At 47.2% G+C, this 15,754-nt stretch overlaps 2 protein-coding genes across 4 annotated transcripts; both read right to left on the reverse strand.

The window, feature by feature from the left end:
- Positions 1-59: 59 nt before the first annotated feature.
- Positions 60-12,200, reverse strand: LOC143895853 (putative sodium/potassium/calcium exchanger CG1090). The gene is made up of 9 exons (XM_077403273.1): positions 11,498-12,200; positions 7,021-7,431; positions 6,247-6,478; positions 5,739-5,851; positions 5,300-5,475; positions 4,987-5,213; positions 4,589-4,906; positions 4,278-4,511; positions 60-4,183 (listed from the first exon to the last, which is right to left on the reverse strand). Exons 1-9 carry the CDS (start codon positions 11,516-11,518, stop codon positions 3,984-3,986), a joined length of 1,932 nt encoding a protein of 643 aa, XP_077259399.1. The 5' UTR covers positions 11,519-12,200; the 3' UTR covers positions 60-3,983.
- Positions 12,201-13,715: 1,515 nt separating this feature from the next.
- On the reverse strand, positions 13,716-15,646 carry Ttc1 (Tetratricopeptide repeat domain 1). Of its 3 annotated transcripts, none has more exons than XM_077403288.1 (5): positions 15,493-15,646; positions 14,992-15,419; positions 14,637-14,813; positions 14,375-14,560; positions 13,716-13,939 (listed from the first exon to the last, which is right to left on the reverse strand). In XM_077403288.1, the coding sequence occupies exons 2-5, from the start codon at positions 15,289-15,291 to the stop codon at positions 13,760-13,762; spliced, it is 843 nt and encodes a 280-aa protein (XP_077259414.1). In that variant the 5' UTR covers positions 15,292-15,419; positions 15,493-15,646; the 3' UTR covers positions 13,716-13,759. The 3 variants fall into 3 exon arrangements, with proteins under 3 accessions (XP_077259414.1, XP_077259415.1, XP_077259413.1); XM_077403289.1 differs by having other exon boundaries at positions 15,489-15,624; XM_077403287.1 differs by having other exon boundaries at positions 14,992-15,578.
- Between the last annotated feature and the right edge of the window lie 108 nt (positions 15,647-15,754).

The raw sequence follows: 15,754 nt of genomic DNA on the forward strand, positions 1-15,754 counted from the left end.
GCAGCAGCCGATATCGTCGTATTCGTTGTACATATCTACTTTCTTCATACTGTATACAGTTCTTTTTTTTTCTTTAAATATGTCTTATGTGCCTATATAATTATGTGTCTCGTTATAATTATGAATATACTTTCGAAGCTGCGATCGGCCGGCTGCGTCTGCCGCTTGCGTCCCGACTGCAAAGAAGAGAGGCAGGATCGAAATGCGAAAAGCGAGGCGTCGAGTAAGATCACGGAGAAGAAATAACTCATCTGAGAGACAACTTATCGTACGATGGGGGGGAGGAGGGGTGGGTTCTCTCCTTCGCGATTTAACAGGTACGAACGCATTCGAACGTATATACGCGACGAAGACTGGGATAATACTGCGGGTAGAGGAGAAACGGCCGTATAAACTTAATTAATCAGGTAATAATGTATATATCGGCAATATATATATATATATATATATATATATATAGTCTCCTAAGTATATATAAAATCTACGTATTATATTCCGGTATATGCCTATCGTTAACGTCGCCCGACGTTATCCTGCCCGCTGCGTTTTGTACAAGTGTACTCGATGTGTGTGTAAGGATAAATATATCGTCGTCGGCCTCCCCGCGTGCGATCCTCCGGGAACCGCTGGAGGTATAATGAGGAACATCGTAGAGGACGGGCGCGATTCACGGGAATTACAATTATAAGAGAGAAACGTCTAAAAAGGTACGTTATTGACTTCGATTACACGCTATTAAGGACACCCTCGAATTGATCGACGTTCGGACGCGTCCCGAGAAGCAGGGGGAGGGAACGCGCGCGCGCGCCCCCCTTCTTCCCGTCCTCCAAGTCGCCCCCGCGCTCTTCTAATAACTACTAATAATTGCCACAGGTGAATTGACTCTAAACGACACACACCGGTTCCCCGAGCGATCGTCGAGCGTTTTTCGGGCCGACGGTTTCGGGCTGCACGGTAGAAAAGAAAGTCGCCGGAAATTAGACGGGTAGACTCCCCCTAGAAAAACTCTTAAGTCCTTAACGTTTTTTTATTCGTTGATGCTCGAGGTGCGGACCCGCGGGGTCCTCGGGCGGCTGCACTCCACGTCAGGGGCCGTCGCGCGACGCCAGGTGTTTTTACCTCCTAAAGATTTCCCCGTGAATTTTGTGTCACCGCTAGCCGTTCGCGAAACCCAAGAGTAACTACATAGTACGCCTCCGGGCACACGGAGGCCAAAGAAATTCCTAAAGCGCACCCCCTGACGATCCTCCCTCTCGCTTCTCCGTGTGCGCGCGAAGCTCGTTCACCAGGTTCGCTGGGTACCCCCCCTCGAATTATGCGACCGACGCCGCGGTACGGAACCCGCGAAATCGACGACGAGACTGGTCCGCTTTTAATGAAGATCTATATGAGGCGCCTTTTTTTTTACTGTCGGTCGGCGCTTCCTAAATCCTGGAAGCCGTGCGTCGATGCGTCCGATGCCGAGACGCTCGTAGAGTTCTGGCTACACTTGCGGTCTCGTCTCGGGGTCAAATAAAGCAGGGGCCTCGAAGTACAGCCCAGTCACTTCGCCATCGGCACCGAACGCATCGCGAATATAGTATATATTATTACATATTATAATAATAGTATTTATATGCATAAATCGCTCTAACGCGCTAACAATAACGGACAAACGTAGTGAACAAACACGTTGAACGGTCAATAGTCATTACGATCTAAGCTTCTTCGCATTATATTATATATAATATATATTATATGTATGCTATATATATATATATATATATATATAAATTTATATAATCACACTAAAGCGTCTGCGCGATCCTTGCGATTTCTTACAGATTTCATACCTGCGATCGTTTAATCCCGATTAAGCAAACAGCCGATTAAGGATGCAACCCCAACGAGCTGCATCGACAGAATGTTTGCTCGCAGGATTCTCAAATATGAACATATACGAAAGAGAATTTTTTTTTATTGACTATTCATTCATATTGACCTAAGTTTTCCGTTTTGCCATTCAAATGAATTTTAATATCTTCGGCGATATTTTCACCTTTAACATCTCCACCGTATATTTAATATTATTGACACTTTAATTTATACATATAAGTATTGCTATAATATTCGATTTTTATTTTTTTCGATGCAACCTCATCTTTTGCGATTCCTGCGGGAATTCCGTCGGCTCGTCACCGATGCCGATTCCGGCGCGCTCGAAAGATCAAAGGATCCCGGAAGCGGAGGTATGCCGATTGTTACCGTGGGACGCCGTGGGTGGTGGTTCCTCTTGCCCGTCTAGCGATTTTACAAGTGACCCTTTTCGCGAATCGGTCTCAAGGAACGCGCAGTATAATAGTGCTGGTTGTAGATACTTTCATTCGGATAAGGCTGCGTTAATTATTGTCACTTTCAGCGCTCGTTCGTCCTCGTGGAGAACCGAATTCTCTCGCTCCCTCCCCCTTCCTTCCACCGTCTCCTTTGGTCGCGGAAATGAAGTTTCGCTTGCTCCATTCGTTCTCGCGTTTTTTCCGCGCGCGTCGAGGAATGTGAATTTACTCCCGGTCACTCGGGAGGGATAATTCGCTCGGTTCTTTCTTCGCGTAGCGCTTCAAGACATTTTTCTTTTCCTTTCCTTTTCTTTTTGCTGCTCTTTTGAGAAAAAAAAGTGATTTTACGTTTACACTCACGCTAACGAGGGATCTCCTTTGATCTCGCGAAGTCTCGTCTCTTCCGGTTACTTGGATGGTGGCAAAAGTACATTTTTAACGAAAGCCGAATTAAATATATCATAATCACCTTGCGTAGTCTACCTCTCGCGTCTTAAGAAGCGCGCGAAGATTTTTCCTCTTATCTCACATTTTACGCAGTACGTCGCGCTCCGATATCGCGATAGAAAATATATTTAAAAAATATACAAGTAGGTGTGTGTTATATCCATCGTGTCGGATAATATAAGGATCGCGCGTAACGTTGCGACAACAGTCCTAGAGAGAGAATTCTCTCGCCCGCTCTCGTCGAATATTTTCACGTTCGTAACAGCTCAACAGGGATATCGATTTCCGACGATTCGCACAGCACCGTTAACAGTCTTAACATTTAGCTGCAGATATGACGCTCCTAAGATCTATTCTAACAAGCCACACCTCTACTCTGGATCTTTTTACTCTAATGTTTAGGATATAAAACGATCAATTGTCAAGACGCATTCCCCTTCCATGGTACTCAGGCATTTGCGCAATATGGCTGATATATAAAACGTATCACATCTTCTTTTCTATATCGATTCGAACAAGTCTCGCGCGACGTACAACGAGGTCTGCGACTAAGGAGTTGAGATTGGAAAAGCTTGGAACTTTGCGACGATCGTTTTTAATGACCGATTTCTGATTTTAGTGAACAACTGTCGCGATATTGCCGCCAATACGTCATCGAACGGTAATTACAATTTAATACTAGTATTCGTACTGTCTGTCCGAAAACTTAGGTGCTTGGGAAAATTCATAAACTTCCTGTACTTTCATCCGAATTGTGGAAAATTGACTCGTTAGTCGAACGGAAGCAAGCAAAATACTCTTTTGTCACTTTCGGTAGCACCAATAGGATACAATGCCTGTGTACACACGCGCGAGCACATATTGTCTAGATTTTCTACAACAACCTAAAAAGAAAGAACGCTCAACAAGCTCTTTGCTCTTACCTAAAATCTCGAACGGTCGCTTCAACATCTTCACAGCAAGCTAAAAATCGTGCTTCTTTCCGACATGCAGCTACCCAGCTACCTTCTAAGCTCTTCTGTCTCTCGCTGTCTCTTCGTTATCGAGTAGGAAGAAGAAGAAGGGAGGAAAGGAACGTTCGAACGAGGTCGCTGAGCGTTTTACGACGATTTACGACCGTGCGTGCGTCATCGTTCGCGAGCCAATCGGCCGGAAACTCTTGCTCCGGACGATCGTTCCGCGTTGAGCAAAGCAAAGGTCGGAAACGAACGAGGCGTCTTTGCATTAGAACTTGCTGGGGCATACTGGCGGATTCATCTCGCCGAAGACGTTGAGCTCATAGAGCGACGCGAACATGATGAATATCAAGTACCAGACCATCAGGACCATGCCGTATCGTCGGTCCAGCTTCCAGCCGTTCAGGTGTGTCGCCACCACTAGGAATATCACTGTCGATAGCAGGGAAACGGTGGAATATGTCAAACCTGATAAGAACGAGATGTATAAATAATATAGGATACAAATATGTACGTTCTATAGATAAAAAGATTTAAAAAATAGATAGATAAATCCGCGTACCTCTGCTGGTGACGTTTACGTGCGAGCCAGGCTGTATCATAGCAGTCTGTATGAACCACGGAAGACCGAGGCATACTAGGATGTCGAAGACGTTGCTGCCCACGGCGTTACTGACCGCCATATCGCCCAGACCCTCCTTGATGACCGCCAGCGAGGAAAGAGCGTCTGGCACGCTCACACCGGCGGCAACGAGAGTCAACCCCATCACAGTGTCGGGAATGCCCAGAGTGCTGCCTATAAGTCGGCCACTTTGCTAAAACGACTGCACTCGAAAAAAAAATAGCCGCTCGCGGTTCGAACAATAACTTTACCTATGATCGTGATCATCCACACCATTATGTAACTGTAGAAACTGATCCAGATCATCGATATGCAGAACGTGAAGGGATACCAGCTCCGCCACTTTTCTTGCCGGCAGTCCGGCATTGTCGCCCGGCACATGAAATGGATAGGGTACACAAGGCCCCAGGTAAACATGGTCCACTTGCTACCGTCCGTCGGCATCACGAGAGGCGACACTTCGTTGGGATTGGGCTCCTTCGCTTTGTAATAATCGGGCTGCCTCGGTGCTGGTGGCTGCTGTTGCTGCTGGCGTGGCTGTTGCTCGATCGTTTCTTGAATGCCGTTTCCTGGAAGAGAGATGAACAATGCATTCAGATTTCTAGAGAATATACACGAAAGATATGAATTGACAAAATTATTTGATTACCTTCCTGATTCTTCATTTGCTCGGTGACCGGCGAGTTGGGACCGGTATAAGATAATCGATCCTCCTGTAAGGATCTGTAGCTAACCAGGGCGCTCTCCTCGGCGGGTTCGTCGTCTTTCGGCAGGAACGGAATATTGTACGATTTCGCCCAACGTTCCAATTTAACATTGAACGAGAGCGCCACGCAATAGACCGCGTACATGAATAACATGAAGAGAGACTCCATCCTGAAAGGCATTTTTATTTCGTCTGTGAGATTCCGCGTCGGTTTTCATCTGCGATCGGACGCATGCAAGTGTGTAACGATGCTCACCAGGATATGGAGTCGTTGTAAATCACGCCGAGCATCACGACGATCGAGATGGCGTAGAAAAAACAGTCTCGGCAAAGAGGCCACCAGTTCAACTTGGAGGCCGTCGCAGTGCATAGGCCGCAGATCGATATAACGAACATTATATTGAAAACGGCGCTGCCGATAACGCCGCTGACCTGAAACGCGACGAGGAAAGATTTGATTGCCGAACTCTGCACCATTAGTCAACGAAGATGTCCGGCTCGCTGCCGAGCCAGATCCACGTAACGCGATAACGCGAGAGTGGTTCCCTTCACAATTAAGAAAAAACAAATAAAATTTACTCGCACATCTGGTTACCTAGTGTAATTTATATGATTCACGATTCAGGATGTTTAATAAACGCAGCGAAGCGTACGAGGCGCGATTAGACGACCGCGATTGCGAGCACGATACTCACTCCGATATCGTCCTTGGCGAAGAACACGCCGATGATGACCGTCGCCAATTCGGGCGCGGAAGAGCCGGCCGCCATGAAAGTGGCACCGGCGACGTCGGGAGACAGTCTCAATTCTGAAAAAAGAAAGAGGTAATATATTAATAATGTTTAAAAAATATATTAATATGTTTAAAAAAGAGGCTCCATCTATTAATAAATTAATTGAAAACAAAGCCATCAAGTCCCTTTTTGTTTTCAATTAATACATTTAAAATAAAATTGCAAAGAACGTCTCCCCTCTGTCTCGAAAACGCGTCGAACGCATCGGGAAACCAAAAGCGACCTTCGTTCACGGTAAAAAGGCAGAATCGAGATGACCGTCTCTTAATAACAAATCTCGCGGCAGATCCGCGCGATGAAATACGATCCTCTTATGCAAAACTATCTACGCGTAATGCCGTAACCAGATGCGAGTCAGTGGTATTATTGATTTCAACACGTTCGCCGCAGGGGATTTCACTCGCCTCACCTTCGCAGATCCTGTCCAAGCTCGAGACGAAGTAATCGTCGCAGACAATCGCGAGGCCCAGGAAAGTGTAGACAGCGGCCAAGACGTGTATTATGAGACCGCCGTGTTTTCTGGCCTCGGGCCCCATCAACGGTCGCGGAAATTGCTCTATGGCGGGCGCCGAACAGTTGGTCCTTCGCGGTCTCACCGTGGGATACGGATACCTCGTAGTCATTTGGGTGGTTGGGGTGGCCTGGGCCATTCGTGGCGAAAGAAGATAAAAAAAAAAGAAACATTCGTTATTAATCCTTCATCACTTAACAGCATCATTCATTATTAATACAGATTGATCATGTCTTTATAATTATTTCGAACGATCGAGATGTATCTTCGCGGATAAAGCCATCGTAATGTCGGCACGTTAATTCGCAATCATATGCAGTATCACGCCTGACGCAGGTGTTATGCAATCCTGCATCACGCACCGTGTATCGCGTATCTGGATTCTGATCCGGGCGACAGCTTCTAATCTTGTTTTAACGCAACGAAATTATGTCACAAAGTCTTTCGACTTCTGCGGTTAATCTACCGTCGCATTTTGTTGACAATTGTAGGCTACAATATTTCGGCGTGCTGTCGATTGAAATGCAATAAAGCGTATTGCGCACAGCAAGTCTTATATATCAAATCTATGAGTTTCTTTCGCCAACAAGATCTGTATAGCTTCGCAGAATCCACGTTCTCTACTTGACTATCCGGCTGTATCGCGACCGGGAGGCTTGCGGGAGCACTCACCGTGGTGATGTCGTTTCGACCGTGCTTCGGCGGTGGAGTCCCGGTACTCTTCTTCTCGGACTCCTTGGTCTTCGCGGACCCGTTCGACGCGTTGGCTTTCGCGCGTCCATGCCCCTTCGCCTCAGTTTTGGATTCCTCCGCATGACTCGTCCTCCTCGGCTCTTTTCCAGCGACCGTCGTCGTTTGCGGTTTCGTTTCCTCCTCCACGGTAGTGTTGATCGTAGACACCGGCGGTTCCGACTCCCACTGCGCGGTGCTCGTTGACAGCACCGTCGTCGTCTCGGCCGACGTAGGCGCTTTCGAGGAGGAGACGTACTGCACGAGGACGTAGATCAGGAAGAGACCCAGTCGCAGAGGCCACCTCCTGCGGCGCGCCTGCAGATTTCGCGGCCTGCATCTCACTGCCTGCAACTGGAACGAATTGGTCGTAGATTAGCGCACTGTTAAATTCGCAGTGTCAAATTGTACTCAATTTGAATCATTTTTAAGCATTCCTATAAGTCCCTGTTCCCGCCACTCAATACGCTCGTCAATTTAACTAAACCAATGAAGTTAAAATAATACGAGTTTTGTGTCAAAATAATAAATTCCGACACACGTGGTAGTTGAAATTAACAAAATGTTATTTAACTCAAGATACTGATTTAAATTTCCTTTAATATTTAACAGTGCGTCTCTCCCCTTTACTTTCATATATACTTTCGCCGATCGTGTATTTGGTATTTGGTAACAAACAATCTTAAATTGGAGCGATCCAGGCGCAATCTGGACCATCATCGTTCCCCTATCTCGATTCCGCTTCTTTTTCTTTTCATATTTTTTTCCCCCTTACACACGCAGTTACGAGGGGCTGAGGTCTTCGAGCTAATTAGAGAAAAAACAAGCCCTACATAAACGCCGATATGGGAGGCAATTTAGAGATCGTATCGGTCGTAAGTTTTTATTCCGCGTCACATCGAGTTAGCTCGCGCGAGGACACGAACAACCTTCGGCGACGCGATGTCCCGTCGCGAAAGAATAAAGCGCCCTATCGGTTTTATCCCGGCGTTTCGTACCTTCGCCGGGGAGGTCTTTACATCGCTCACCCTCCTTCCCGGAGTCGCCGGGTCGGCTTATATCGACGTCTCTCTTTAAGTGGCTTGTTTTCAAGCCAGCCCTGGCCGCGGCCGTGTTTATAGAAACACAGTTCCACCTGTGCCCGCATATTATTTCATTAGTCCCAGTCTACAATAGGTGTTTTAAGCCCTAAGCCCTAAGAAAGTGTTCAATCACAATTGAATTTGAGGAGAATAATTGACTGTCCAATCACAATAAATTATTCTCCTCAAATTCAACCGTGATTGAACAATTTCTTAAAACACCTATCGTAGACCGGGACTTACGATTATCGATGTCGCGTGGGTTTGCGTGCCCCAGCTCGAGGAGGATTTGCGGCGCGGCGCGGCGCAGCGTGGGCGTCACACACGCACATACGTGGGTGACATATGACACGGCACCCACCGTTTAGGCATGTGTGTGCGTTTGTGTACACATTATACACATACGGCGCCTCTAAGTAACAAAACTGCCGTGTGTGTGTGTGTGCGCGTGTGCGCGCGTACTGTCATCAAATACTACAACGCGGCTGAATAAATCGATGATACCCTCTCTCGCATGCGTATAAACTATACCCCTCTAAGAAAAGCATCGCCCGCGGGGGTTCTCCGTTTCGATCGCTCGTAAAGCAAATTCCCGACATATCCGCGATACGATCATCTCCCCCCCCCCCGCCTCTCGGACGCGTTTATTAAAAGAGAATCGCCGTGTAAATATGAAATATCGCGCGTGTTTACGCATACTGCGTTTTCCCATCCCGTGATTTTATCGCGCGGGCTCTCGATACTCGCGATGTGATTAATAAACACGGACGTTAATTCTCTCTCGCGAGAGAGAGAGAGAGAGAATAATTTACGCGAGAAACATACGCGTAATGAAATACGCGATATAACAGCCCGATATAACAGCCCGGTGAGCTCTTCGAGAGGGCCCCCGCGGGGACGATTTCCATCGCGCCGGCATACGAGGCATAATTCGCCGCGTTACGCAATTAATCGCGACGGGCCGCGATTCATTAGAGATCAAAGACACGCGCGTACATATACACGGACATCCGGTGTGGCTGAATACGAATCTGAGGGTGAGGCGAGGGGGAGAAGTCGGCGCGACAGTGCGCGGCACGTGTAATCCCGTAAATGCGTACATATGCAACTAACGAAGGGATTCATGGGGGAGGGGGAGGGGGAGGGGGTAAAAGTGAGGACGGCGCGCTCGAGCGAGCCGTTAACGGTATCGGATTGTCTAATTGGCCGGTCGGCGAAATTAATACGCGTCCACATATACGAGGTGTCCCATCCGCGCGGTATCGAAAGGGCCGAGCCCTTTTTCCCCGGAGGGTGATGGAGACTGGACAAGGCGGAGGGGTTTAATTGTCATCGGTCTAGCGACATTTATTTTACTACGCGATCGATCCTCGAAACGTATAATATTTTATCGAGGGCTTATTAAATTGTCGACGAGCTTCGTTTTTCGGGTCGCTCGTTTGCCGCTCTAACAATAGTAACAATAAGACCTCGCTATGGAAAGTTCTCGACCTTTCGAGCTCGGCTCTATTCGACACACCCCCGTAATGTAAGAGTATAGAGTGGAATGACGAGCAATTTTCGCAATGTGATCCGCGCAATCGAACGACTACGCTGTAAATATAACTTTCGAAATCAGATTAAACGCGAAAGTGGCGTTTAATGAGCTTTTCTCTCGAGTGCGAAAGAAAATAAGCCATTAAATAAATTCTTTTTCTCTCCGCTTACGCGATTAACATTTTGCGCCGATTATAAATTTGCGCTGGAAATTCATGTGATAAATAGCCGCGCGTGGAAATAATTGCATCGCGCTGCGTAAATAATCGTAATCGCGATAAAGCCGCGTCCGTGTTCCGACGGCCGTGTCAATAATGTTGCAGCGTCCGTCAATATCAATATAGTCGAGTGCCCGACAAAGTCGGTTACTATTGATATTAATTACGACAGGCAGGCGCATTCAATTCCGAATCGAGCTTATTCTTTTATTACGAGAAGCAACTTCCGCGCGCAATAAAAATTTCCGATTGAAATAAAAGCCTCCCGTAGAAGAACTGATGTACGTTTTAACGAAATAGTAACCTCCACGCACAAAAAGAAAAATATATAAAGGTTCAATAATACTCCACTATCTCTCTCTCTCTCTCTCTTTTTGCACAATAAAAATCCCTCTCTTTTATACGTATAAAAATATCTGGTCGAGATGGAAGTTGCGACCCTCCTGCCTTTCTTTGCGAAGACGCGCACGTGTATGATCCGCGGAGGAATCGTTATCCTTACAGACGAGATTCTCAGAAAACGCGTTAATTAACGATGTTTTCACGGCACACGTATCCCTTTACAAAGGTCCCTAATTGGACGCGATACACAGAACGTTGGCGTGCGTCGAGGAGACACGACGTTGTTCCAACATTGAAAGTCTTCGCCTTTGCGGCCGTTCTCTCGCGTGGAAGTTGCGCCTATCGGTCTTTACTATTATAAATGTTTGTACGTGCTATTTGCGGGAGATTCGCACGCTACACAGACATTACAGTTTCTCATAAGACGGAAATTTTCACGATCGAATAGCGAGAGAGAGAAAGAGAGAGAGAGAGAGATGGGAAAACTTGAAACGCGTTCATTGTGACTCGAGGGACTTTCTTTTTACTTTTATTACACCGAAGACGTAATCCGTTTTACGGAATTAGCGATTCTTTGAAATCTTGTTTACAAATATAAATATATTGCCCTATGTAAAATATTATTTTCTGTTTAAAAACGAAACGAAACATAATATTTCGTCACAGTTCTCACTGTCCAAGCCTTATTAGCGATTTGTTTAATAATATAGAGATTTTTAAATCATAAATAAGATCTTCCTAACTAACGCAAACGACAAATCAAAAGACTCGCACATCGCCTTGTCGCTCTTTTGCATTTTTTTATCGGATAACTCGGACCCAAAAAGATCCACGAAGAACAGATATCTTGTTCGTCATCCCAGTTACATTCTCCTTGCACTCGCGGTACAAACAACTTACGCGCTTGCAAAATGCAGCCGCCCTATTTTCGACGCGAAAACCATAAGGGCGGCATTCTCTCGTTAGCGAGCCGCGAGCCGGAAATTCTCGTTCGCCAATAAGAAACCTGCCGCGAGGAAGCGCGTCTCCGGATCTTTCCGAAAGCCCGTCCTTAAATTCCTCGCGATCGCCGCACCGTGTAGGGACTGATGGGGTTCGCGATATGCCGAGACGGGATCAAGGGGACCAAACGAAAGGATATCGCTATCCAGGATACTCGCTGTCGCTTCGATAACGAGCCCTTGACAGCGAACCGGACTCCCCCGACGGGCGGGAATCCGCGCGCTCCATCGTCCGGCTTACCCCTTTATCGCCGTGCATCATCGTCGCCGTTCGCCCGTACGTGTATCGCGAGCACCACCGCTCTTTCTCTCCAGTCAGCCGGAAGACCCTCGGGTGTACCGCCGCCGGTGTGTGCGGTGCCGCCGGATATAGGTTGCGCGGCGCCGATAACGTAAACGAGGGTGGCGACGGTGCGCGCCCGCTCCCGCCGCGAGCTCTCTTATCACTTCGTCACGTAATCGCGTATCCCACGGAGAGACGAGGAGAAGGAGAAGAGGAGAAGCGAGAGAGGGTGGGCCCGCGTCTCGCTCGTCCGGAGTACTCCGGAGTCCTTCTCGCGTTCGGGGGACTCCCTCGTCCGCCACGCTGCCCACGATCGCGCTCGAATTATCGATTCGGACGCGCGAAAAGCTGCCCGCCGCCGCCGCCGTCGCCGTCGCCGACGCCGTCTTCGTCTTCGTCCTCGTCGTCGCGGCGATGTTCCTTCGTCGATGTACCTCGTGTCCCGTGTACGGATCGCGTGCGTGTCCCACACCGCGGATCAACCGGGGCACCCCGGTTGCCGCGCGCGCACACGCACACGTATATTTACGCCCCGCGGCTGCGACTCGGCTGCTCTGCCGTCTCCCCCTGTCGCCGTCGTGGTCTGGCCTCGGCGTCGTCACGGTGCACGGCCATCCGCGCGTGTGTGTGTCACGTATATCTCTCGCCCTCCCTTGCCGAGCTCTCCTCTCTCTCTTTCTCTCCCTCCCGCCCTCGCGCACCCCTCCTCCGGCTCGTGACGCGCGGACGACACGCCGCGGCGCCGCGTTCTTGGTCCCCCTCTGCCCCCCCCCGCCGGCCCTTTACGGTATCGGCGCTCGCCCGGGGTGGCCCCGCTCGCCGCCCCCGCGTGATTAAATATCACGATCTCTCATCGATCGATTTTTATACCGTATTTTTTATCGATATTTTCAAGCGCGCCGAGACGCGCGGATAAATGTTTACGCTCCTCGATTTCGCTAATTTAACTTAATCTTAATTATGTTCGTTAGTACGTATCGCGATGATACGATATGTTATTCGGACACGACTCATTGGCGCCCCGAGGGAGAGAATTCGGGGAATGGCGCCCCCGATTTTGACCCGCGGCGCCGCGATGGCCTTGCGCACCCACGCGCGCGCTTTCGTCCCCCTCTTCTCGCTCAGCTCTTTGTCCGCTCCGACGCCGACGGTGACGTCGAGACGCTTGCGCGTCGCCGATGATACACGTCACCGATCCATCCCTCCCGATCGTTCGTTGCACTTGCTCACTGGGGTGAGGGGGCAGGGGAGCAGGGAACTAACGTTACTTTTTAGGCATCGATATGTAAAAGTTGCTGCAATTTCGACGTACCGAATGTTCCTTATAAACATTCTTTAAAGTCCGAAAGAAAATATCGATTGAGTATTTTCACCTCCGCCGTTTTAATTCCGATATTATTATAATTATGTAATTTTACGTTTTAAAACTGTCAATCGAGATCGAATAATCATTTCCCGTAATCTGCGAGCGAGGTCGTTCGTTGCCCCCCCCCCCCCCGAGATCGTTCAACCGCTTCGCGGAAAAGAGCCGCGGCTAAAATTATCGGCTATTGCGATATAGCTTGGTATTATTGAACCATAAGCTATATCCGGTCTAGCATCGACGCCAAATATAGCGGGATATCCGACATTGCGACTTGCGATATATGTTGCTCGTTGAAGCCTCGGTTAATTCGAACGGAGATACATTTCGAGGTCTAGCTTGCCTCGCGCGATGAGCCGTCGAAGTGACTTCGTACGTAAAATCTGATAAGATTTGTTTCACAATTTGGACGATTTTGTACCCTCTCCCGTCGACATTTCATTAATATCTATATTTAATTGTAGAAGCTGGGGATGAAATCCATAATAGGATTCGTGTAGAATATATAAATATATCTTATAGCGTTTTTCACTGGCAGAGCCGGTGCGCACTCAGTGCACATTAAAGCCGTCGTACACAAACCAACGTAAAGTGTATGTTTAATATAATCGGGTTAAATCATGAAATCCTCAATATTCTTTATTGCACTATTTGATAAAATATGTACTGAGTATTTTATCAGTCGAAATATTTGCATTTTACTTTAAATATTAGAGACTTAAATCAGTGTACAACGGCTTTAATGTGCACTGAGTGCGCACCAGTTCTGCCAGTGAAAAACGCTATTAATTTCTTACAGGTAAAAAAAACACATTTTATCCGGTTTTTTTTTATAAATGAGAAACATAACTAGCTTGTTACATGGGGTTCTGATGAAACTTTACGGAATAACCACCACTGTTGGGATCCTTCTCCAGCTCGAAGTTATTTGTGGAAAGGCCAAAGGGTTTCAAAACCATGTTTCCTAGATCCTTCAGTTTACCCAACATTTCTGTCTTCAGCTTCTCGTTTCTCTCCTCGATTAACGGTGGTAACCTCTGAAAGACAAGCAGTTGTGATGTCAATAAATTGTAAAAATGAATTCCTGCATTTTGTATACATGATCCTTTTGGAAGAAACCTGACCTATGACAAAACTTGGATTTTTAAATTTTGGCAATTCTAATATCTATAAACTATTTATTACTAAGACTGGTTCTGGAGGTTGCTGTTTTTAAAATTGAAGAAGAAATCAAGCTTTTTTTAGAGACAGGAAATTTACCTATCTCGTATAATACAATTTAATTTATTCGTCGTGAAACAAAGATGAATTAAACAAAAAACTGTTTTATGAAATTCTACTTATTTTTTTTTTACGATACTTGAATGTTCTAAAATTTTAAACACGTTTTCTCCAAAAGTTGATCTTTGTTCTGCCAAGTTTCCTCAGAAAGTCACACTTTACATAAGCAATAATTGCACATTACGCATTACCCTGACAGCGTGATTAGCTTCCGTGTGACTAGAATCGAATGTCAATACTTTCTTGAAGTCCTCTAACGCCTCATCCAGCTTCTCCGTCTCTTCGTACAACTGTGCTCTTCTTATATACGCCTTTACGTAACTTGAATTTAATTCGATGGCTTTGGTACAATCCGATATCGCCGAATCCTTCTCTGTCTGGAAACAATGACCAACTTAGTAAAGCATAAACGCACCAATATCTTATCCGTAATCTTGGGTCTTCGACAATCACCTGACACTTTGCTTTCGCCGCCGCCCTATTCGCGTACAATATAGATCTTTCTTTGCTATACGCTAAAGGACAAGTCTGCAATCCCTGCGTGTACCGCGATATCGCCTGTACGTATTCGCCGCTTTTGAAAAAGTCATTCCCCACCTGCTTTAGATTCTCTGCTTCCCCTTTCAATGCCTGCAAAAGTAGACGGATTACAATGCATAGAAATTTTTTCACAGAATGTTGAGTAAATCTCTATATACATCATTGTTTTCAGATTAATATAACAGTAACTTTTTTAACTGGAATGTGAAATCAGGACAATAGAAAATTGCAGAAGAGAGGTCTTATTTCAAAAACATTGTGGACACACCTCTTGCTCGCTTTCCGTCAGTAACAGGTCTCTGTCCTTAAGGAGCGCCTCGTCCACGTCCTCCGAAGGGGGAAAATCCGCGTCTTGTGCGTCGTCGTCATCCTCGTTGCGTTCCTCGTCCACGATGTCCCACGCGTTGTCCCCGAGCGTGCCCTTCGATCGCGCGTTCTTCTTGGAAGAGCAATCTGCCGCTCGGTCGCCATCCGCTTGGATACAGGAACCTTCTAGATCTCGGGTGAGCTCCTCTACGACCTCCTCGTTGGACTGGAGCTTCGGCGATCTGTCATTCGCACTCGCCATCGTTCGGTTCGGTGTCGCGGGGGGCGTTAAACGAACGGCATGAAATCCCAACCAATCTCAACGGAAATGAGATGGCGAGTTGGCGACGTGTTGATACGCGTGTTGTCCGCGCGCACCGCGCACATCAGCTGTGCGACGAAAACAATATGAAATTTGCACGTTTGCACCGAGAGCGAGAGCAAAAAGAAAATGCATACATACACACGTGCGCGCGCGCTCGACCTGACGTTTGTCGCGAAGTGTCTCCTCCCTCCTCCCGCTACGAACGATAGATCGCGTCTGTCGTTCAATCTTCAGCCAACTTCGCTCGGCTGCCTTCCGTCAGAGAGAAGAATTCTTCTCTGACTTCTCTCTGCTTCCGTTCCTCGCGAAACTGCACTTTCTGCACTTGAGGAAAAAAAAGGCGGAAAAATATGAAAGATACAAAAAGTTCGGCTACAAAGCGCGAAGCTTGTATTTTTAC

This window comes from Temnothorax americanus, unplaced genomic scaffold (genome assembly GCF_048541705.1).
Source record: "Temnothorax americanus isolate GAGA-0224 unplaced genomic scaffold, ASM4854170v1 Scaffold17, whole genome shotgun sequence".
Lineage (NCBI taxonomy): Eukaryota > Metazoa > Arthropoda > Insecta > Hymenoptera > Formicidae > Temnothorax > Temnothorax americanus.